Source organism: Miscanthus floridulus, chromosome 5, assembly GCF_019320115.1.
Source record: "Miscanthus floridulus cultivar M001 chromosome 5, ASM1932011v1, whole genome shotgun sequence".
NCBI classification, from domain to species: domain Eukaryota; kingdom Viridiplantae; phylum Streptophyta; class Magnoliopsida; order Poales; family Poaceae; genus Miscanthus; species Miscanthus floridulus.
Genome location: NC_089584.1, coordinates 144224663 through 144249313, shown reverse-complemented (window position 1 = coordinate 144249313; position 24651 = coordinate 144224663). Strand labels below are relative to the sequence as shown.

The following is a 24651-nucleotide window of genomic DNA, read 5'->3' as shown; positions in this document are numbered from 1 at the left end:
TAAAAGCCAGGTCTATCTTTTTCTTCCACTCATTATAGTTATCACCTTTTAGAGTGGGGATCTCTTTGATACAACTCATCAAGTTGTATTCTCCTGAAAACACAATTCAAATAGTGTGAGAACAGAAATAACAACAATAATTGCATGCCTTAGTTTAACGTTGGTCAAAATTAAAACATACAATTATTTTCTACACTAATTCTACATCGCCGTTGGGCAGAAATAGAATTAATGTATGACAAAACATTATAATATTGCCATTAATCAACGTTGATCAGAATAACAACAATATTATAATCAATTTAAAACATATCTATTTTCAAAATTAAATTCTCCCGTTGGTTCGAATTTAATAATGAAAATTACATCTTTAAATACGCAGCGGAAACTTTAACATTTAATAATTATTTTCCTATTTTCCAGAAGCAACTTTACTATTTACTGAACAAAAAATATCGTTGGATAAATTTTGTACAGAAAATTATCATAAAAATTCAATTCAAAATTGATCAAACTATTTTCTGGAAAATAAGGAAAAAAAATTGTGACTGTACTATTTTTATTTGGCCATTTCGGGCCGATCAGCACACGCGCGGCCCAGCAAAATGCGGCCCATGGCCTGTTCTCGCGCGCGTGCGCCAGCGCACCTGGCCCAGCACCCCGCGGCCCAGCCGCTCGCGCTTGCTGTCCCGGCCCAGCTTCCCTCGGCCCAGCCGCGCGCGCCAGCACACCCCCGCGCCCAGGCCGCAGCGCCCAGGCCGCAACCTAGGCCTGGGCCGGGAATTCGGCCTCGCGCCCTTTCTCGCCTGGGCTACGGCGCTGGCCCACTCGCTCGTGGCCGTCCGTCTCCATCCGACGGCTGCCCGCGCGCATCGCAGGATCAAAACCCCGGCGACCGCCGCGGCGCCCTTGACCTAGCATCATTCGGCTTCGCTCTCTCTCTCTCTTCGCCCCTCACTGCTCTCTCCTCTCCACTCAGTCCCGCCACAGCAGACACCGAGCGAGGAGCTTCGACGGCGAGAGAGATCAGCAAGCCCCGGTGCCGTCTCTGGCCCCCTCGCCGGCGTGCGCGCTCCCCAGCGGGTGAGCGCGCCGCCGTCGAGCGGCCTGGCCGCGGTGCCCTAGTGGCCGTTCCGGCGAGCAGATCACCCCTGGCCGGCCCTTTCTTTTCCCCGCGCGGTGGCGTGCACGACGGTGAGGTGAGCCGAGCCGAGCCACCCTCTTCCCCTTCTTTCCCCTTTCGGTTTCTTTGATTCGGATTTGGCCCGATTTTCTGATTAGGATTAGGGTTTGCTTTTCTGATTTGAAATCGGTTCTTTTCCCTTCTCAGTCAATCACCGAGCGAGTTAGGGTATGGGTTGGGGACGGCACTGTTTTTCCCTGAGCCATGGTCGAGCCGGGCCTCTGTCCGCGCGCCAACCATGGCGGCGGTGATAGCTTTTCCGCGCGATGACGGTGTCGGGAGGACCGGGTAGGTTCCCCTCTTCATACTTTTCCTTCCCTAAAACCCGATCTAGGGTTAGGGTTTCATCAGATCCGATTCGAGATCGTGATCTCATTCTTTCTCTACCCCTATCTAGATCTACGTGCTAGTAGGCTCTGGTACCATTGTTATAAACCTTAAATCATCTAGCAGTCGGTCTAGAGGGTAGACATCAAGTGCAGTAGACAACGGTAACGATGTAGACCTAGAAAGCTATCTAGAGGAAGGAGAAGGTGTCGAACCTGAGATCCCAGAGGGAGTGGATCCAGAGGCCTCCATCAGCTTCGTCGGTAAAGTCTGCTCACGGGCAGTGATGATTGGAGTAGATGTTGCACGGACGTCGATGCAGAGTAGACGGGGCGTAGCAGTGACGACGGCGAGGGTCAGCGGAGCTTCCCGTCGCTGGCTGCGCGCCCTCTTAGATCGGTCTAGGGTTTATCGGTGGGGTTTGCGGCTCACGGCAAACCTCGTGCTTTGAGCCACCGGCCCCCACCTCTTTATATAGCACAGTGCGACGGGGGCCCACCAACCTGTAGGGTTGGGCGCCCCCGATCAGAGCGCGTGACCAAGGCCCAATAAGCCGTTGGGTTTATAGGTTAGGAGATCAATCTAACATCTCCCTCCGCGAGCACGGAGCACGGAGCACGGCTGCACGGGCCACGGACCGGGAGTCAGCCCGTTCGTTTGGCTGGCTAGTAAACAATCGTAAATTTTCAACTAAAACAATATTTTTCTCTCCCACAATTTAGCCAACAATATTTTTTCATGAACCAGTCAACCGAACGTGCTAGCAACCGAACGTGCTAACACTCCCGTGCTTCGCATGGGCACCGCAGCACGGCTCGCGCTGAGGCCGGAACAGGCCACGTCTTCTTTCTAGCACGTACAGTACTGCTTTACCAACGAGCAACCAACTCACTCGATGCCACGACGACGGATCAAGCGACGTGGCCATGTAGGCTTGAACTCATCGATGGTACAGTTTCTGTGAAATAAGGGCATGTTTAGTTTCTTAGATTGAATTTTAGTCTCTGTCTCATCGAATGTTTGACATATGTATAGAGTATTAAATATAAACTAAAAAATAACTAATTATACAGATTACGACTAATTTGCGAGACGAATTTTTTAAGTCTAATTAGTTCATGATTTGATAATGTTGTGCTACAGTAAATATGTGCTAATGATTGATTAATTAGACTTAATAAATTCGTCTCGTAAATTAGTCTTCATCTATGTAATTAATTTTATAATTAACTCATATTTAGTCTTTCTAATTAGTATCAAACGATATGACATAGACTAAAATTTAATCAGTAGAACTAAACATCCTCTAACAATATTTTTCAATCGTAGTAAATCAACATCACCATCAGCGTCGATCCCTTTTCAACCAGCCGAACATGACCATACGACAATAATTGACTGACTGATTGATGTGCGTGAATAAATGACGCGCCGCTGTATCTGTACCTCCCCTCAGTTTGCAACGCATGCATGAATTTCGCATGGATGACGTTAGAATGCCATAGAAATAAGTTTTTATATGAAATATTAGCAATATTTGTATTTTTAAATAGATTTATTGATCTATTCAATGATACCAATTATGTACCATACTTATTAATATTTTCTTATGTATATTTAATCAAATTAAAAAATTGACTTTTTAAAGCGAGAATGACAATGTGTTGCGGAACCTGGAGTATTATAATATTAATTTATATATATATTTAAATAAATTTGACTCATTATTCACAAGTGATATTTCCATTCCTTGCTTTTCCAACGAGGAACCAACTCAATGCACGCACGGACGGATGAAGCGACAACGACGACGGACTGACTCATTGATGTGCGTGAATAAATGACGCGCAGCTGTATCTGTACCTCCCCCTCAGTTTCAGGGCATGTTTGCAAACGCAGATATTTCGAAGGAATGACGTAAGAATTTCGTCGCTAGACGGGTAAGGGCATTGGTTATAACACGGAGGACGCGAGGGCACGTAGCATCCGGTCCAATTTAAAATTTGGATCGTTCATATGTATGTTATTAAAATATTGGGAGGTTATTTAGAGTGGGTCAGACCAACGTATAAGGTTTAGAGTCTATCCACTATTTTCGGGTTAATACTTTTACGCGAAGCGAGAATGAAAACGTAAGTGGGATAGTGGTAGGTGTGGTTCACTCACCTTGCCGAGCGCAATTTGTGAGATGTAAAAAAAAAAGCGGGACGAAACAAACGAAAAAAAATTGGGTGGAGATAAAATTTATCTCTTTAATATTTGGGATAGATATAGATATATGTTTCGAAATTAATTTATTAAACTTATACATATTATACTATTCCTCCCTTCACAAGTGATATTTGGTAACTTTTTTGAGTCATTCTTCACAAGTGATATTTCTTTTTGAGAGGGACAGATGATGGTGACATGGCACCTGAGTACGGCAGGCAGCGGAGCAAGCGACCCTGCCCGCCGCGGCGGATGGCGAGGCCCATCCATCACGGTTGATGGTGAGGCGACCAGAACCAATGTAGCCCCGGCCGCCAAGCCAGAAGGCCCAGTGTATTAACAGGCCAGCACCAAATGGCACGAAATTGGACCGATGGGTTGGCTCTATCGCCTGCCATGGCCCGTATTGAGAGTTGAGAGGCCCATCTAATGTACGCGGACGTTGCCAAACTATAATTAATTCCCGTGAAAAAGATGCAGTTCTCAATTCTGTCTATCTCAGTATAAAAAAAGTCATCGGGCGCATTTTGAGTTTAAAGTTTTGGACACGCACGCACGACCCTCCAAGGCGAGGTTCCATTGGTCTCGGTTTGCAGCGAGGGACGAGGGTCCACCAGGCACGTACCTTTCCTCGTCTTCTTCCCCGTCCACCAAGTTAAAGAAACGTCAGTACCTGGCACTGGCAGGCGCTCGTCTGAAATTACAAATAGCTGGGGACGGCGACGCTGCTAGCTGGCCGCCTGAACCTCATGCGTTGAACTAGACAGACTTGATAATATACAGCATATTCATGCTTATCAGTAATGATACAGTATTTTCCTTTTACGACAAAACAGCATCAGCCGTCCTCCGTCTTCCGTCTTCCCTACGTACACCCGCGCCATTGCAGTGGCAACCACGCCACGCGCCCACTCCTGCCCTCATCCGTCTTCCCTTCACACGCCACCGACAGCCTGTTGGACCGGGCCCAAATGATAAGTCAGTCAACCGAGCCGGCCCAACCATGCGGAAGCTTGCGAAGGTTACATTACATGCACAGGTTTCCGACTGTCGCGTCCTAATTTTGTCATCAGAGACCAGACAGACAAAACCAATAAGCAAAACAAAGGTAGCTGCCACTGTAGACGAAGCCAGTCCAGCCTCCAACGCCGTGCAGAAGTGATGTGAAGTGCGGCTTTTGTCTCGTGTTCCTTGTGACAACTCGGAGCAACTAACTAACAAAGGGAGACGAGATTATTAGGAGCAACTAACAAAGAAAGAGGACGTTTCCCTTCCCTACGAGCAAGGGAATCTCATCATCATGCCACTGCCATGCTGTTGACGAGCAGCGCCGGATTGGTTGCAGTTGCAGTACGATTTTCTGGACCGGACTGCTGGGGCCCGGTTTCATCCTGCTTCCGATTTCCGAATAATAATGGAACCCTAGTATAAACGTGTACCAAACCCGTGCCCCGGATAGTCGAAGCAGCAGCTCGCTAGTCCCTTTCCGCAAATCCGCTATGCCATCAACGTTCGTTCCACAAGCAACCCAATGTTCTTTTTCTTGTTATTTTTTGTAAAAAGAAAGTTGTTTTGTTTTGTTAATTAAACGAAAAGAAGGCGAGCATTAAGCGATGTGCTGCTTTGGCTGCAACTGTCATCACCGAAGAAAAAGGAAAACCCTTCATGAGTCATGCTGAGCCATGAGCCCATGACAATGCTCCATCATGCATGTATGCCCCATGTGCAAGGGAACAGTCGCAGTCAGCATGGTTCATTCACATTTCTTTCAAGAGAAGAAAAAATAGAAACATTATTGCTTGGAAGTTGGAACAGTGGTGAAAAGGAACCGAAAATGACTGCAGAAGCCAAGCAGGATTATTAAACAATGGCGACAGGGATGCAGGGAGAAGGTGAGTTTTGACAGGAACCAAAATTCAGGGGTCCGTGGCGCAATAGCAATGCAATTCTCTCTTGACGAAATGAAGAAACCAAGGTCTGTCTGACGTTTTGTTAATCTCCAACGACTAAAAAAAACAAAGCGTGGATATTTTTTATGCGATATTTGTTTTAGTTCGTCCGTCTATCTACGCATGTGATCCCACGACATCTCCTTGATTGAATATTGCCTGTCATATGATAGAGGAATCACGGCAAAACAGGAAATAGAAAATTATTGTGCTATCCATATACACATTGCATGTTTTGCATGCACCGGCATACATGGCAACGAGCAAAAGGAAAGAGAATTAACACAAAAGAAAAGATAATTAAGACAAAAGAAATATCTTTGTATTTATGAGAACATCGTCAAATCTGCCTACATTTAATTACTTCCCCTCTTTGTATTTGCAAAAGGGACAGTTTTTTTCTCCTTTCATTTGATTTCACGCTCACGTGTTCCATCGCCCTCGCTTGTTGTTTCTTGCGTGAACCATAGTTGATGTCATCTGTCTTTCATGGCTCAGCCTCCCAATCCCAAGAGAAAGTCCCTACCTCTCCCTGACTGGAGATCCGGCCTGCCAGAGGATCTCATCGAGTCCATCGGGCAGCGTCTCGCGTTAGGCCACGACGCGGCATCCTTCCGATCCGCTTGCTCCCCATGGTGCGCTGCCGTTCCATTCGCGACCTTCGGGCTGCTCCTGCTGCTCTCGTTCGACCCCGACTCGGACCGCGTCGGCTTCTACTGCGTTCCGAAGACGAATGTCTTGTTCAAGACGTTGCCCGACGTGCGCGGCAAGGTGGTGTGCGGCTCCTCGTGTGGGTGGTTGGCGCTCATGGACGAGGCGGCGTCCGTGACGCTGCTGAATCCATTCGCCGGTGCCCGTGCCCCCCCCCCCCCCCCGCCCGCGTTGAGCTCCCACCAGTAGACGAACACGTTGCGGCGACGTCCTCGTCGAAACGCGTGTCTAGGGTCCACGACCGGTGGGTCCTCCATCCCACCAACGGCTACGGGGACGTGGATGCCGCAGGCAGAGCCATCAAGCTAGAAGACATGAGGGACGTGTTCTTCCGTGAGATCGTGCTCTCGGCGTCGTCGACCGCGAGTGCGTGGCCATGGCCATGCTTGGGTGCTCCACAAAGGTCGCATTCTGCTGGGTTGGAGTCGACAGCGGAGAGACGCTGCTCGACACCAAACTGGAGTTCTCTATGGGGTCCATAGTCCACTGTCAATATAAGTTCTTAGCGATTGACTGCACTGGAGAAATTTTCATCTGCAGCAGCAACGCCGCCGGCGCTACTCCAACCAGGACGCTATTGCCATCGCTGTCGCCACCTACAGGGCTCTGCCACTGCAGCTACCTAGAATCAAACGATAAGCTGCACATTGTGGGTGCCATGGTGAGCACGTTCCACGAGACACAGAGCTTCACCTACACCAGCGCGATCTACAAGTGCAACCTCCATGACCGTACGCCGGAGTGGTCTAGGGTGAGGGACATCGGTGATCAGACACTGTTTGTGTCTAAACATTTCAATGAAAGCTTTAGTGGAACAAGTGTATCTAAATACAAGAAGAACAAAATCTACATATCTGAGCCATTGTATGGGGATTCATACGACTTGGTCCATCGACTAGAGATCGTTGATATTGCTACCGATACATCCGAAGTGAAGCCCGTCCGAGAAAAGATGCAGGGTTCCGAGGCTCTAGGTTGGATTCGACCCAATCTCTGAAAGCTCTAGAGTTTTTAAGCCTGCGACACCGCGCACTCCGTGACTGTGTTAAATTTATAAACTTTACTTTTTGAATTAAATGTCACTTTAACGTTGGTATTTAATTTAACAGTATTGTTATCTTATCGTGTGATCCGTGTGTTTTTAGTATAAATTGTTAGTTATCCCGTAGCAACACGCGGGCACGCTACCTAGTTAAGGCATAAGACAAGTCCAAGTTTGGTGAAATCAGAACGGTAGGGAGAGGGAGGAAAAGGAAAGAAACCTAACATCTGATGCGGAGGCAAACCCTTCACCAAACCTCCATTCACGGGAGCACAATAACATTAGTTATTATTAGCCTATTAGGGGAGAACTCCAGCTCATCATTGGTGTGTGGAAAAAGATTAGGAAAGTAGGAGGAAAAGGGGAGGTCCATATATGATGGCGACGAGTCCGACGACGACAAACCTATAACCTACCTCGACGCCGTTCGTCGCCCGACAAAGCTGGTAGATGCGTCCCCGTCACGTGCCCAGACTCGTCCGATCATGACCCGAGGCCATGGCGTGGTGGACGCAGGACGATAGGGACCTGGGCGAAGACAGAGGAGACGTAGCTGGCCACGCCCCCAGCTGGTGCACGCCCTGCCTGCTCGGCCATTGGATGGCCGTATCCCTACCTGCTAACTCCTTGGTCACCGCGGAAGGATCTCCGCCCCCAACGTCGATGGGTGGCGGGAGATCCTCCCACGGTAGGAGACGTAACCTGTGACTGCCTCGGTTGAGCATCACCACAAGCAGCTCCCAAAGGCACGGAGGATCCCTACAGAGCTTTGCGACATATGCTTTAACTGTCTCTCCTACTCGCACCACGTCGCAACTTGCCGGTTGCCACAACGTTGCCTATGCTACCATGGCTACCGCCACCTCGCCAGGGACTGCAAGCGGCATAGGTCTGCGAAGTTGGCGACGACGGGTGCCAACCTACCATGGCACTCTGCTCGTGGTGACCCTCCGACCTCCCAGACACCACATGGTGGTCCACCGAGCTTGGATGGGGCCGCGCATGGGGCCATGGGGGGCGCCAACAGCACCTGCCGACGCCGTCGACGCCGACGCCATCAGAGTAAGCCGGCGAGGGACATCAGCAGGGGCGCGCTTGCCGACAACGTCGCTTCTTCTACTACTTCACTTTGCTTTCTTGAGCCAGATCCGCTGGCATTGGCGTTGTGTGCGAGCACAGGACCTCCCGCATGGGTCATCTCGTTCGACCTGATGTTGGAGGAGCTTACCGCCTCACTCGTCGTGAGTCGGCCAATGAGAGCAGCAACCAGCCTATTCGCTTGGTCATATTTGGCTTATAAGCCATGGCTTATCAAGCAATGAACATTATTTTTCTCTCATACCAAACCCGCCAATAGTACTTTTAGTCATGGCTTATAAGCCAAACCAGTCCAAACGAACAGGACAAACACCTGAGTGTCTGCCTGCTACGACAGCCTCTCAAGAGGTTGAAGCACTAGTGGTGGACACTTGTTCCCCGACGACGGCTGCTCAGTGGATGATAGACTTGTCTCTGATGTTGCCAGTGTAGGGGCCGCCACAGCTCACGCCACCACGAGCGGGAGCACCCGGCGTCGCAGATGGTTGCACCACCCCTAGCGACACGACGCCCACACCACGCGAAGCTACCCGTCGTCTCACACGGTTCACTGAGTAGGTGCAGCTCAAGCGAATGTCGCCATTAATCACCAGCCCACCAAGAGAGAAGGTGACGACCACAAGACAACCCTTGCCTAAACGAAGCAGACGGATTGCCGCTCAGCCGCTGGCGCACATTCCGACCTCCAAGCGGGGCGAGGTGCTCCTCATGCAGAGAATGGGCTTTGCACCGCCGGCAGCTCTAATCTCATCCGCGTCCAAGCGAGCATACGATGACTTATTCGCATGGAACTTACGTCGAGCGAAGTCAAAGCACTGGACGTGCTGTTTTCGGTGACCAATGCTAGGGCTGGAAGAAGACTCTTCTCGGATGATGGAGCAGAATCGCGCAGTCAGTAGCGGAGATGCCCAGCTCCATAGGTTACTGCGCTGATTTTAGTTCGGTTGTTTACTTTTTCGTAATATCGAAGTTCGAAATAGTCTGATAGAAAGATCCAGTCACAACTGTAAAACCTTCTAGAACGCTCATTAGAAACGTGTCGTGTGTATGATTAAACTCTTCTTCTTAATTACAATGCGTGTTCTAAAAAAAATATATAGCAATATCATACTACAGCAAAAGAAGAATCAGCCGCTGACAGCCTTCCTAACCCTCCTTTCTCGCTCATCCCTTTCTTCGTTCCAAGTGGTATTAGAACATGACCCCTATTTCTCCGTCCTCCTGAAGCTCTGCTGGGCTGTGACTGCGTGTGTGCGCGTTGGAGGAAGGAGGAAGGAAGCCTAGGAAAGCCCCCGCTCACCTTCTCGCTCCCCACCAAACGCCGCTTGGTAGGAGGAGAAGAATTGGCCGAAAAGCTTCCCGTTGGCCGGGATCTCTTCTTCTTTAATTACCCCCTGGGGATTGCCTGGCTCATTTGCCCAGTCCAGACAGGGAGACAGAGAGAGGGTTGGGGGAGGAGAGGAGAGTAGAGACACGGACAACGGGTGCTCGCTGGGAAGAGGAAGACGAAGAGGCTCGTGGGGAGGGGAGGGATCCAGGAGAAGATGAGGCGGTGGGTCTTGGCCATCGCCATTCTTGCCGCTGCTTCGGCGGCGGTGCTCTTCCCTGGGGCTGAAGCCCAGGCGGTCCAGCAGGGCCACCAGACAGAGAGGATCTCAGGTGAGAGATGATGGACCTCTCTTTTCCTTGCGATTGTTTCCATCTTGCTTCTGATCTTGATAGGCACATCCTTGTCAGTTTGTACTTTGTAGAACCCAAGCTGCTTAGTCTGTCTAGTTGGTGTTTGTTGTGCATTTGCTAGTAATTTGGTGAAGCAAGAATTTTTTTTGCGGCGATTACGATTAGTGTGGCAGTTGACCTGTCAGGCCTCTGAATCCTAAATTCATAGAAGTTCAATCCTTATTTCGTATGCTAATAAGTTACAGATAAACTGAATGCAGTTGCATCCTTTGCTGTTCTTTTCATACTTCCATAGCTATTTGATCCGGCTCTCGCGAAATTTAGCACCAAAAAGACACTTTTTTACATGCTGTTCCTGCTCACAGACAGGCTTTTTATTTTTGTGGCTGACTGACTGATGCACTATTTTGGTCTGTCGTGGAAAATGTAGAATGCAATATGATGCTTATTTCCTACGTTCTATCATCCACACCTACAATTTCTATACCTCTTCTGTTGGTAGTTCGTCAGGCTTGGACAAATAGAATCGTACTCAATCACTGAGCAATATCTGACTCACGATGACAGTTATGATTTATTCAGCTTAGCGTAGGTGCAAAAATTCACTTTTGAGTTTAGACCTATATATGGCTTACTAGTACCTAGCGTACTTTCCTTCGATCATTTCATTGTACTTTTATGATCCTGTGATCCCTAGCATGGTTCTACGACCAAGTATATTCTTTTCCCTACCTTTGTGCAAAGCTGTAATGCTGTGGGCAATAAAAATGCAGGGAGTGCTGGTGACGTGTTAGAAGATAACCCTGTTGGGAGGCTCAAGGTTTACGTCTATGATCTCCCCAGTAAATACAACAAGAAGCTGCTGAAGAAGGACCCTAGGTGCCTCAACCACATGTTTGCTGCGGAGATCTTCATGCACCGGTTCCTGTTGTCGAGCGCTGTCCGAACTTTTAATCCGGAAGAAGCGGATTGGTTCTACACGCCCGTGTACACCACATGTGATCTGACTCCTTCGGGTCTTCCCCTTCCCTTCAAATCTCCTCGCATGATGCGCAGCGCGATTGAGCTGATTGCCACAAACTGGCCTTACTGGAACAGATCAGAGGGTGCAGATCATTTCTTTGTCACACCACATGACTTTGGTGCTTGCTTCCATTATCAGGTACAAACACCACCAGTACATGAAGTAGCTGTAGCGTGCATTTATTTATGCTTCCACTAATAAAGGTTAGATGTTAAGCAATAATAGATAAGTACTGAATATCAGCATTTGAAACAAGTGGGACATATCTAATTGTATCACAGAACATGGGGCATTGTGGGCATCAAGATTCTTGTTTCACTATGAATGAACTACTCTGACTAAACTAATTCAGGCTCCACATGTTCTTCGTCCCTTGTAGAAGAAACATGCCTCAGGTTGGAAATTTTGTTAGTTGTAATACTGATATCCAGATTCATGGTTAACTAACTGCCTAATAGAAATGACAACTTGTTAAACTTCCAGTTGGCACCTTTAGCTACAGGCTGTTCCAACATCTCTATATTTCTGTAACACAAGCGTTCGATTTTTTCAGGAAGAGAAAGCAATCGGACGGGGAATCCTTCCCTTGCTTCAGCGTGCTACACTGGTTCAGACCTTTGGACAGAAGAACCATGTCTGCCTGAAGGACGGGTCCATCACAATTCCACCATTTGCACCTCCCCAGAAAATGCAGGCTCACCTTATTCCTGCAGACACCCCTCGGTCCATCTTCGTGTACTTCCGTGGTCTGTTCTATGACACCAGCAACGATCCTGAGGGTGGTTACTATGCGAGGTAAATCATCTATCTGTCTGCAAGTGATGCAGCTTCCCTCAATGTCTGCCTCTTTCTTCCCCAGTCAGTCATTGCAATACTGCATCCTGGGTCTGATCTCTGATCATTCTGCATGTTTTACTACAGAGGTGCTCGTGCATCAGTCTGGGAGAACTTCAAGAACAACCCGCTCTTTGACATCTCGACCGATCACCCACCGACTTACTATGAAGACATGCAGCGTTCAGTGTTCTGCTTGTGCCCATTGGGCTGGGCTCCATGGAGTCCCAGGCTGGTGGAAGCCGTGGTTTTTGGCTGCATCCCGGTGATCATCGCCGATGACATTGTCCTTCCCTTCGCGGACGCCATTCCGTGGGAGGAGATAGGTGTGTTTGTCGCTGAGGAGGATGTCCCCAAGCTGGACAGCATCCTGACGTCCATTCCAACAGATGTTATACTAAGGAAGCAGCGTCTCCTCGCGAACCCGTCGATGAAGCAGGCCATGCTGTTCCCCCAGCCTGCTCAGGCGGGAGATGCATTCCACCAGATCCTAAACGGGCTCGCGCGCAAGCTCCCGCACAGTGACAACGTCTTCTTGAAGCCCGGGGAGAGGGTCCTGAACTGGACCGCTGGACCGCCAGGCGACCTGAAGCCTTGGTAGCATCTGCAATATTACTAGAACTTTTTGGGAAAAAATTGAGGACATGGTGATATACATACGTGCGCCTTTAAGTTACCATGGCTGCATAGTGCTGACCACAAGCCAAATGTACATTTTTGTATGTTCTTTCTTCTTTCCCTATAGCTGCTATACCTCCATACCATATATCTTCATTTCTCTCTCTCTCTCTCTCTCTCTCTCTCTCTGCCCCTTTCACTAGGTGATGAGAATGTCAGCCTTGTGAATCATGTGGATACCATAGTCGAAATCTACAGCATTTTACTCACTCTGAATGTCTGAACTCATTCTCATTATCCCCCTGATCGAGCTGACAATTGCCATATATACTGCACATGGACCAACAACGTGTTTGTGCTGCAAGATTTCGTTTCCTTCGCTTCCCTTTCATCATCTAATGCAAAGGTGAAACTACTTTTTGAAGCAAGACCATTGGGAAGCCTGTCTGATTTGCTGATGGCTGATGACTTATCAGGGCAGCATGTCGCTGCAGTCATTGTCTGAATGTTGCTGAGTTCTCAAGGAAGTTGCGACGTGAGCACAATAACCTAAAGAAAGATTGTTGGTTGTTAGTATAATATAAGTAGCGGGTGCTAGAAGGGTTAGAAATGGAGTCAACATCAGCACGTTTCCTTTTTTTTTCCGCGGATGAGGTGTATGAGCTAGTCCTTTTCTGAACTTGTATAAGTTGTACTACGATTTCGGAAGGTTCCTGACATGGTACCTTGACCAAATGACCAATAATTTATCCTACAGTTAAGTATATCAGTTGGTTTGTAGAAACTCTAATAATGTACTAGTTTGATGCATATAAATTTTGACTACCTGTTACTGTTAGTTGGTCAATACTTACAAAACTTGACCCTAATACTAGTTGTTGTGAAAAGAAAAGGAGTAGCTTGAGCCATTAGCCATTGCTTGTACCCTCCACCTGCATGCGGTTGAGATGTCTGCGAACGAAACAGAAAGAAAGATTTATCATGGTGGAAAAATGGCAGACACGCATGGCATGGTTTGTCTATTCGGTTTAATTAGAGCATAATGGCAGCAATTTGTAACCGCAACGCATAAAGTTCAGTCTTGACTCGGCCTGCAGGATCCTAGGCAGAAAATGCTTTTCAGGCGCAATGGCACTAGGCGGCGGCGACAAAAGCAATTCGGTAAGGCGTGATGAGTGATTAGCAAGGTCAACGATCAGCAATTTGAGAAGAAGAAGAGTGGATCGGGGGACCTCACACTGGGCTGACGAGGCGGCGAAATGGCGGAGGTCAAGCAGGCCAGATTAGGCCACAGGGGAGAAGGAGAAGGAGAACATGAAGATGAGCGCGTGTTTAGGCGGGTGAATTTGGAAATTTGGGTTAACGTAGCATTTTTGTTTTTATTTGGTAATTAGTGTTTAATTATGGACTAATTAGGTTCAAAACGTTCGTTTCGTAATTTCCAACCAAACTATGCAATTAGTTTTTTTTTCGTCTACATTTAATGCTCCATACACATATCGCAAAATTTGATGTGATGGACACTATAACACTTTTTGAGAATTTGGGGTTAGAACTAAACACGCGCTCAATAGATGATGAATGAGCCCTTGTTTAGTTGGACCCCAAATTCCAAAAAGTTGCTACAGTACCTGCCACATCGAATGTTTGCGGCCCGTGCATGGAGCATTAAATGTAGACAAAAAGAAAAACTAATTGCACAGTTTGGTGGGAAATTGCGAGACGAACGTTTTGAGCCTAATTAGTCCATGTTTGAATACTATTTGCCAAATAAAAACGAACATGCTACAGTAGCCCCAAAATCCAAATTCCTACGACTAAACACAGCTGAAGTGATGATGATGCATGAATTGTAGTATTGTGCAGAAGCAAACACGCAAAGAAAAGAAGGTGCCAGGCGGCAGCATGCATGCATACATCATGCTAGTAGGTCACAGCTGCAGTGCTGCACCGACAGTGTCTTAACAGTGGCACGAGGCAGGTACTGCGAGTAGTTATTGGTACTGGTACCAAAGAAAAGGACAGGAAACGAAAGGAAGAAAGGGATATGGGTGGGTTGGATATTTGGATTACCATAAGCATAGAAAAGTAGCAGCAGCTAGCTAGTGATATGATAATAACCCCCGTTCCGGCCTGGCCTGATCGATGACGACGAACGCTCCGTTTCATCAGCTCGTTAACCTCATTCACCCGCCGCCAAAATAATTGCTTGGACGCCATCTTATTCATACGGGTGCCGCGAGCTTTTTACTAGAAATCCACCCAGTATGTACGTAGTTCATCAAGATCCAGCCATAATCTTAGCAGTTCGATAACGATGAAGCCATTTTTTTCCGAAATGATAGTAATGACGCTGATCAGACAGCTCTGACAAAACACAAAAGAAAAACACCCTAAAAATTTCCATAAACTCCATGGATTATTTTGGGCTAAGTGCCTTTCAAGATTCCCCGTCACATCGAATCTTTAGACGCATGCATGAAGCATTAAATATAAATAAAAAATAAAACTAATTACACAGTTTAGATAAAATTCACGAGACGAATCTTTTAAGCCTAACTAGATTATAATTAGATACTAATTATCAAATAACAACGAAAGTACTAAGGTACCATTTTCAAAAAAATAAAATTCGGCAAACAAGCCTAAAGATACTTCCTCCGTTCGAAAAAAAAATATAAGCTAGGACGCACGCGCCATGTTCATATTCGAAGGCAGGATTGCTTTTTTTTTAAAGGAAGGAGGGATACTCATCACAGCTGGACACTGACAGGCAGTAGTGACATGTCCAAATGGCGCGTAGTACTAACGTGTACTCTCTTGACTCGATGAGGGCAACCTAGCACCCACCACCTCGTCGTCCTCTGCTGCCTGCTGTCCTCTCCTCACTCCACTCCACCGACAGCTCGTCACTGACGGCGACGGCCCGCAAGCCACCGCCATCATCGCCACTCACCCACTCTGCCGCTCGCTCCCACTGTCCCACACCTGTGCGTGTGCCATCCCATCATCCCTTTTGACGACTCCTCAGCTCGGCCTCCCTCTCGTCACTCGTCACCACCTCACTGTCCGGGTGTCCCTGTCCCTGCCTTCACAGCAGCATCAATCCCACGAGCATCCTGCTGCTTCCCCGGTCGGTTGCCCCCATCCTCCGAAGCCAGCCTCGCCTCGATCTCCCCGTTCCTCGTGTACCGACGGAGGGTGGCGGGCGACTAATGGGGACGGGGGCGGGGAGCGGGCGGGCGATGGCCGCCGCGCTCGCCGTCTTGCTTCTCGCCTGCTCTGGCGCCGTCGCTGTCGCCAGGGCGCAGGACACCGAGCGGATCGAAGGTACGCCGCCCGGGCCTCGCTCGCTCTCCTTTCCTCATCTTGCTTGCGCCACGCCCAGATTACGCATTGCCTCGCTCCCTTCCTGCCTCTCGACGCGCGCCGGTGGTTGCAAATGGTGAAATGGGTCTGCCGCCGCCGCCGCCGCGATTGGAACTGGAACCCTATGAAGCAGCAGCTTTAGCCACACGAGCGTGCGGGCAAAAATCTTCCGTTGGATCAGCTCCTCGCTCAGGCGGTTCTACGCTGTCCTTCGCCTTGTCCACGATTCCAAGGAACTAGCGGTCGCACTCAGTTGTCACTTGTCAGTTCTGCTCACTGTGCGCGATGAAATCCCATCCCCCGGCTGGGTTGTTCGCTTGCTCGTAAATTTTGAGCCGGGAACAGTGTTTTTCTCTGCATACTGCATTGTGTTGCGTGCTCTCAAATCATGTGCATCTGAGCAATGGGTAATATAAATCCTGCCTTGCCTTGCCTATGCTGCCTCAGCGGCTGAGCTTCACTGCACAAGTGTATTTTGATTATTTCCCAAGTATATATGGCAAGGCCATGTCAAGTAGCAAGTTTTTTACTAAATAAGCAAGAGCACCTCAGGCAGTAGACACTAGTACAGATTAGCAAACTTAACTCAATGTTTAATAGCTACTCCCTCCGGTCAGCAAAAGATGACAGTTTCAGACAGCGGAACTGATGATATACAAGCAAGTCAAAAATCATGTCTGGAACCTCAACTTTAGTTGACCGGTGGTACTACAATATGAATTATCTATCCTTTTGGGTTGGAGTTCACTAATTAAAAATACTGACCTTCTTGACCCAATATAGCTACATCGGACTAAAATTAATTCTGCTTACCAGTAGTAAACTTTGGATTGTAAGGCTCATCGAAATTCATAGTAAATTGTATGCTGTGGCTACTGGTTAGTATAGCTTCAACTATGCATTGCAGTGAAAGTGTAATGGCTTTGAAATTAGGATTGTGGTGTTACAGTTCAGATTTATCACATTTTCTTTGCGGTCGTGATTAAATTTCAGGAAGTGCTGGTGATGTGCTCGAAGATGATCCCGTTGGGAGGCTCAAGGTGTATGTCTACGAGTTGCCGACCAAGTACAACAAGAAGATGGTGGCTAAAGATTCTCGGTGTCTCAGCCACATGTTTGCTGCAGAGATCTTCATGCACCGCTTCCTGTTGTCTAGTGCGATCAGGACTTTAAATCCAGAAGAAGCTGATTGGTTCTATACCCCAGTATACACCACATGTGATCTCACACCATGGGGTCATCCCTTGCCCTTCAAGTCTCCACGAATAATGAGAAGCGCGATTCAGTTCATTTCCAATCGTTGGCCATACTGGAACAGGACAGAGGGAGCAGATCACTTCTTTGTTGTGCCACATGACTTTGGTGCATGCTTCCATTACCAGGTAGATGTAGAGCCATAATAAACCATGAGTTCTCGGATGTATTGCCAATGCAGTGTGAAATGAACCTAGCCTGGAAACTCATAAAATGGAATTTGAGACCACTCATTTCGCGATGCACAGTCTTTCTGTCCTTCTATTCATATTTGCTCATAGGATCATCATTCATCTAATGTCGCTCATAATACCAATTGTTCAGGAAGAGAAGGCTATCGAGCGAGGAGTCCTTCCATTGCTTCGCCGTGCTACACTAGTCCAGACTTTTGGGCAGAAGGATCATGTCTGCTTAAAGGAAGGCTCCGTCACCATCCCGCCATATGCTCCTCCTCAGAAGATGAAAACCCACCTTGTTCCCCCAGGGACCCCTAGGTCGATCTTTGTCTATTTCCGCGGTTTATTCTATGACAGTGCAAATGATCCTGAGGGTGGTTACTATGCAAGGTACGCACCTTAATTACACGCCCTAACAAGAAGACTTAATGAACCATTGAATCAAGAGTCCTGATGTACGTACCGTGTACAATGCAGGGGCGCCCGTGCATCAGTATGGGAGAACTTCAAGAACAACCCACTCTTCGACATCTCAACAGACCACCCACCAACCTACTATGAGGACATGCAGCGTGCCGTCTTCTGCCTGTGCCCACTGGGCTGGGCCCCATGGAGCCCCCGTTTGGTGGAGGCGGTGGTGTTCGGCTGCATCCCAGTGATCATCGCCGACGACATCGTCCTTCCCTTTGCGGATGCGATCCCATGGGAGGAGATTGGTGTCTTTGTGGCTGAGGACGACGTCCCGAAGCTGGACACCATCCTGACATCCATACCGATGGAGGTGATCCTCCGGAAGCAGAGGCTCCTCGCGAATCCATCCATGAAGCAGGCCATGCTGTTCCCGCAGCCTGCCCAGCCCGGGGACGCCTTCCACCAGATCCTGAATGGGCTGGCGCGGAAGCTGCCACACGGCGAGGGCGTGTTCCTGAAGCCAGGGCAGAAGGTGCTGAACTGGACCGAGGGCCCCCGTGGCGACCGGAAGCCGTGGTAGGTGTAATGGCATGGCACCGTCAGCATGGCTGCTGTTCTTGTGTACATGGCACAGGCGCACAGCACAACCAGATGAGATGCTGATCGACGACGACGACGATGAGTGCTCCCATGCCACTATAAAATGTAAATGTAAAGCATCTTCCTGCCTAGTGCCCACCAGGACCTTTGCTTCTTTTTGAGGCGATGTGTCTGCTTTGCCTGTATGGCAGTTTCTGTTTTGACCTTTATTTTAGCGTTAGCCTATTATAGATTGCAGATCATGAAATGTATGGCTGTTGTATTATATTAAGTTATACAGTTAATGGGGGTTAACTTAACCCCAATCCATGTAACTGCTAATGGTGACGTGTTTCAGTCCTGAATGTTCAATGAAAATTGTACCATGTCTGTTCTTGGTGTGGTAGCAAGCAAAGGATTTCGCCGAGATGTTTGGGATTGGTAAGAGAAATGAGCATAAATCAAGCCCCCTGCCAATCCTCCGTAGATCTAAATCCAATAGATAGATGTTTGGGCAAAAGTGGCATGAACATGCACGATTGTCCCGAGGATTGTAGTGAGAGAGAAGGATTCATGCAACAGGGCCGTCGTCCAAGGTTTTCATATTAACGAATTTTGGCTTATAACCACTTTGGCCAAATTTGAAAATCTAATGCCTCCGAGATCCTGAACTTTTCCTCAGCCATCCATAGAGTTAACATCTTAGTTCTTCACTAGGTAGCGTGCCCGTACGTTGTTACGGGATATCTAACATTTTGTACTAAAAACACATGAATCGCACGATAAGATAGCAATACTGTAAACATTAAATACCAACGTTAAAGTGACATTTAATCTAAAAGACAAAGTTTATGAATTTAACACAGTCACGGAGAGCACGACGTCGTAGGCTCACAGGCTCTACTGTATAGATATTTTCATGATGCGGCTAAGATAATGTTTTATATCGGCAGGAAGAAATCTTCGATATTCATTTCTTTCATGCGCCAATAAATCCACGAATAAGTTCCGCCGCATCTCCATACCATCATGTACATAGGTTCGAGTATATATGTAAATATAGGTAAATGCTCGTGCATTGCAACGAGAAAAAACAATGTTACGATAACATATGTATGAACATGTGTTGTACTATTACCTATAAGTATAATGTATGGAACACCAATATTACATAAGTCTTCATGTTGTATAGACCATTATAAAATTCAAGAAATCATTAGTATTTTACCTTCTAACTTACTATAAACCATCAGTTTAAGGGCCCATGCATAAAAAAAAGACAAAGGTAATATCTTTCAGAATAAGATAATTAGATTTGGACAGGTAACTATAAACGTATCAGATAATCATCTGGACCAATTCCCAACCTACAGAAGTATTTATCACGTGTTAACAATCAATAGTGCAAGGGAGGTGTCATGCATAGTCCCTATTCTAGGTTGTTTGTTTGCTCATCATGCAATTGTAAGCATTTTATAATTTAAGCACATATAGAGTTCTTAAGCTGTATGCCTGATCCAAAGCTTAAGTCGCCAGCTAGAATCGGTAGAACTCTTGAGTCCACAATTGGGCCAGATATAGTATCCGTTGGTATCTCATTCTCTGATTCACGAAGGATGACATTAAACATAGCAATATCTAAATGAGCTACGCAATGCTCCATCACCTGATAGAATCATAAAAAAAAAATTATGACTTCACATAAAAGATACCATTATCAAAGAAACAAAAATCAGCATCTGAAAGCATACCAATTTTGCCAACACTGGTAAACATCCATACTCATGTCCACCAGCACGAAGAGGACAACTTCTGCTGAATGCATCATCAAATGCAGTTTCCCAGAGATCAATAGAAAAACTCCTATGTTGCTTATCACCCAGAAAGCCCTAACAACCTTCCAATCTTTGGAGTTGACAAATCTTCTACAGGGGTTTGCATGTGGGGTGTCATTGCATGTGAAATAAAAATCCTTCAGAAAACGAAAAAATGAATTAGTTTGCAGTAGGTTTTACTCATCACTGTTTTACAGGAGCCATACTCAGATTTTTGAAAGTGCCAAGACAGTAATAGGGTTAACCTTTATATGCCACCACATCTTTTCCAATGCATCTACAATGTGCTAGTTTCGCGTCAATCATCTAGCAGCTTCATGATATTGGGTATACTTGCCATTGTAGTTACTTTTCCATCGTGTTGTAGCAAAACTCCTCTCAGGCTTCTTTGCACTATTTGTGCTGAAAACCTTAAATGGACTTAAGTGCCGTGAAATACCAAATGTTTGTGCAACAATCTCTCAGGACAAATGTGTTCGATAGCCAAAATATCAGCCTACATCAAAATTAGGTTCTTACTTCTTAAATTTTGATCTGAAAGAATTGATGCTAACAACAATAAGGGAAACAAGCGGTAGAGCGTAGTCATAATTTACCTTGAAACATCATTGCCACGAGATTTTAAAACAAGCAGAAGCCCAGAAACTGAATTTTTTGCAACTGAAGCTTTCCTATCTGAGGACCAAAATTTTGATGCATGAATGTAAATCCTAGATAAATGGAGAGCTAGCGCATGAAACTTATGTGATGAACAACCATGCTCTAGCACCACAGAGTAGAGAGAAACCTCAAGAGCAGCCTTATTATTTTCATACGAAACTTAGTTGTCATTATCAGCTAGGTTTTCTTCAGTATTAGCAATTCCATAGTCAGTGCCCCAAATTTGATCATATTTTGAAGTTTCATCCAAATATCGATCTCCTTTGCCTCTTCAGTGGCTTTACCTTCAATCTCTTTGTCCTCGATGGCATTGCCATTAGTTACTTTGCTCTAAATAGGTTTATCATTAGTGACTTGACATTCAATGGTCTTATCATCCTTTATTCCGTCCTCAATGTCCTCATCATTCTTTGATCTGTCTCAATAGCTTTGTCATCATTGGCTCTGTCTTCAACAGTGCTATCATCCTTGATTCTGCCCTCAACTGCTTTATCATCTACGGGTTATTAGTAAAAAAAAAAGAAAAAATCCATCTCAAAGAAAAAAGGAACAAAACTTACACCATTTAAACATGAAAAGATCAGACAAATATTAAAGCAATGGATATTAGTATGATTGTTATTTTACATCTACAGGCAACAAATCACGAATGAATCATTGATGTCTAATAGAATGCATAAATAACCAGCGCTATAGTCATAAATTAAGTCTGTTGAGCTAAAGAAAACAGGGAGACAAAAACAACAATTTCCCTTACATATCTGAACAATCCAACGGTTGTTGCTGCTTTCACTTCACCAACAGAAGATAAATATTAAGTCACTGCTAGTTTCTTCCAAACTGTCATGCCTGCTTGTTCACAGAGGTAGAAACATCATCACAAGATTATGTAAATTCAATTAGCATTCTATCTCTTTCTAGCAAGAAGCCAATTATGGCTACCAGCTCAAGATTATGATTTAGTAGTACATACTACCACCTTATTAATTCTAGAGCTTAGAGAAATGATGTGGTAAGATATTTCACTACCTTAAACAATCCCTGTTTGTATTATTACCAGCAATAATCTTAGTATTTTTTATGAAACTATCCGAAGGTACAAAATTACACGTGACAATCGAGTCATGCAAAGATTAGATAGAAAATATCAACGGTGTATGAACCCCATCATCTTCTTCCTCATCATCGTCCCCAGCATCATCTTGCTCAATGGCTCGCCATGGTACAACAGCAGATTAAGCACCATACAAAAATAGGAAAAAAAGATTATCAAGGTTGACTGAATTTTGACACTGGTCTGTACACTCACAATCATCGATTTCAACGAGCGCCATCAGCCTGTCGGCAACGTTGAGCTCCTTGGTGTCCTACAGGGGGCACGAGAAGGCCTCGAGATCATGTACTCGCCACCGGCAGCATCATGTATGTCCGTTCCTACAAAAAGTATGAGGAATCAGCAGCGATCAGCGAAATGCCCGGCCTGGGCGCAATCGACCACGCGAGATTGGCCTCTTGCTAGCTCGTAGATGACGCAGGCGAGGGCGAGATTGTCCTCTTGCTAGCTAAGGCCAGTGAACGGCCACCTCCCGTCAGCCGGCGGCGCGACCACCACCGCAAGGATCGACCGCCACCGCAACATGGTAGATAATCATATTCGGTTGTTTTGCATGAAGAAAAATCATAACCTCTTGATGAGAATAATTTCTTATTTGATTTGATTTGATTGATTGATAGTAGTTTCCTTTTGCATGCAAGAAAGTTATATCACAACAGGCGTGATAGTCGCGCGAGGGAGCACTTCCTTTTGCATGGAAGGAAACTGCCATGATTGCCACCACATGTGGGTCTCATGCAAGGAAAATCAACAACTGCATGCAAGGAAAATCAACAACTAACGTGATTGTCGCACGGAGGTGGGATCGATCGCATGGGGTGGCAGACGGACGAACCAAGGCAATGGTCATACCAAAATGATGTCCACACTTTGCTCTTTTTAGTTGTAGGAGATAAGGGGCTTTTCGTCCATGGGTTTTGCTCTCCCTTGTTTTCAAAGTAGGCCTTTGTCTATAACTATAACCACTACTATGGGGACTCAATTCTCCTAGTTCAAAGTTCTAGAATGGCCATGGTATGAAGGCCGACGGGCGGACCTAGGTTATGTCGAGTGATGGCACATGCCGCCACTCAAAATTTACTAGTAGTGATCTATTCCAATTCTTTTACACAAATGAATCATGAGGTCCTCGCATATCATCAAACACAAACCTAACTTGATAATTATATATTCAATGTGGTTCTAATCATTTTCTTCTCTAGATCCGCCCCTGGTACTTCCATTTTCTCGGTACAGGAGCGAGGAAGCGAAAAGCCCTCCCGCCATCTAGATTTTTTTTAATTTTAACACTTTTTGAAAACTAATTTTAAATCTAACACGGTCGTTTTTTTTAAATAACACTTTTGGCCGCACCTATTGCCCTGGCGTGGCCAAATGCCTGTGCCGCGCCATGCATGGTGGCGTGGTAGAGGGCTGACGTGGCGGCGACCGGAATTGCTGACCGCTGACGGGGTAGGGCCTATCGCGTCACCAATCTTGGTGTGCCACTACCGCACCCTGATCTGTGGCACGGCAGAGCTGAATAAATATCGCGAGCGAGCCCCCTACCCACACGCACCCCTGCCCGCCCGCCCGCGCCCGGCCACTCCTGCCGTGCAGCGCCCGCGCCGGTCGCGCCACGAATGCCGGCGCGTCAAGCCCGCCCGCTACTAAGGTACCTCCCTCTCGATTTTATGTTATTTTGATTATTATTATTTTAGGATAATTAGTGATTTAGGATAATTAGTAATATAGGATAGTTAGGGTTTTATGATTGTTATTGATTTATGATAGTTAGTGATTTAGGATAGTTATGTTAGTGAATTTGTTTGTGATTTACGTAGGTAGTTTTTAGGTTTGAGGTTAGGATTTTGGGGTTAGGGATTGATTAGGTACTTATTATTTAGTTTATAGTTAGTTATTTAGTTAGGGATTTTGGGTATAGATACTAGTTTACAAATGTCGGTACTTACTAGTGCGTGATACGTCAATTTTGATGACTTCATGAAGTTTTGTCAAATGCTTATATTCCTAGTGAAGTTGTTTATGTTACTAGTGCATGATATGTCTGTTAATTTTACTTTGAATATATACATGTGCTTTCATATTGCATAATAAGTAGTTCAAATTTTGCAATGCTACATAATGTTAATTTGAATTTTGTTAATTTGAATACTCTAACGCTTTATTTATCAATTTGTAACAGGATGGCCCCTATGGGGGTATTAATCCCTATACTCTTACGGCTAGGCTTGGGCCGGGCCGGATCAGTGGGTCCGGTCCACCAAAAGACGACGCGCGGCCCGGCCAACCTGTTCGGAGTCCCGCACAAGGAGTCAAGGCAGATTTGGCGATCGAGCAAGATCCTGGTCGGTTAGAATAGGAATCCTTATCTGGCCACATATGGCAATTGTAACTGGCTAGGATTAGTTTCCAGATCTGTAACCTTGCCCCCTGGACTATATAAGACGGGCAGGGGACCCCTCTAAAAAACATCTCTCATTGACATACAGCAATATAATCAGACGCGGGACGTAGGTATTATGCCTTCTTGGCGGCCGAACCTGGATAAAACCCCATGCCTGTCTTGTGTCACC

The 24651-nt window shown here is 46.4% G+C and overlaps 2 protein-coding genes and 1 pseudogene across 2 annotated transcripts; 2 read left to right on the top strand and 1 right to left on the bottom strand.

Annotated features, from left to right (window-relative positions):
• The first annotated feature begins 9693 nt into the window (after nt 1–9693).
• Nucleotides 9694–12980, top strand: LOC136451052 (probable glucuronosyltransferase Os01g0926700). Its single transcript, XM_066451789.1, has 4 exons — nt 9694–10180; nt 10975–11363; nt 11779–12020; nt 12147–12980. The coding sequence occupies exons 1-4, from the start codon at nt 10066–10068 to the stop codon at nt 12658–12660; spliced, it is 1260 nt and encodes a 419-aa protein (XP_066307886.1). The 5' UTR covers nt 9694–10065; the 3' UTR covers nt 12661–12980.
• Nucleotides 12981–15700: 2720 nt separating this feature from the next.
• On the top strand, nt 15701–18856 carry LOC136451051 (probable glucuronosyltransferase Os01g0926600). Its single transcript, XM_066451788.1, has 4 exons — nt 15701–16007; nt 17040–17428; nt 17625–17866; nt 17954–18856. The coding sequence occupies exons 1-4, from the start codon at nt 15893–15895 to the stop codon at nt 18465–18467; spliced, it is 1260 nt and encodes a 419-aa protein (XP_066307885.1). The 5' UTR covers nt 15701–15892; the 3' UTR covers nt 18468–18856.
• A 948-nt stretch (nt 18857–19804) lies between these two features.
• On the bottom strand, nt 19805–22295 carry LOC136455543 (uncharacterized; annotated as a pseudogene).
• Nucleotides 22296–24651: the final 2356 nt, after the last annotated feature.

What these genes read in the sequence shown, in the direction of transcription:
- LOC136451051 (XM_066451788.1), top strand. Translation starts at nt 15,893, where the DNA reads ATGGGGACGGGGGCGGGGAGCGGGCGGGCGATGGCCGCCGCGCTCGCC. An exon ending in GGACACCGAGCGGATCGAAG is followed by an intron (nt 16,008 to 17,039) that starts GTACGCCGCCCG and finishes ATTAAATTTCAG; the next exon opens with GAAGTGCTGGTGATGTGCTC. An exon ending in GTGCATGCTTCCATTACCAG is followed by an intron (nt 17,429 to 17,624) that starts GTAGATGTAGAG and finishes CCAATTGTTCAG; the next exon opens with GAAGAGAAGGCTATCGAGCG.
- LOC136451052 (XM_066451789.1), top strand. Translation starts at nt 10,066, where the DNA reads ATGAGGCGGTGGGTCTTGGCCATCGCCATTCTTGCCGCTGCTTCGGCG. An exon ending in CCAGACAGAGAGGATCTCAG is followed by an intron (nt 10,181 to 10,974) that starts GTGAGAGATGAT and finishes ATAAAAATGCAG; the next exon opens with GGAGTGCTGGTGACGTGTTA. An exon ending in GAGGGTGGTTACTATGCGAG is followed by an intron (nt 12,021 to 12,146) that starts GTAAATCATCTA and finishes GTTTTACTACAG; the next exon opens with AGGTGCTCGTGCATCAGTCT.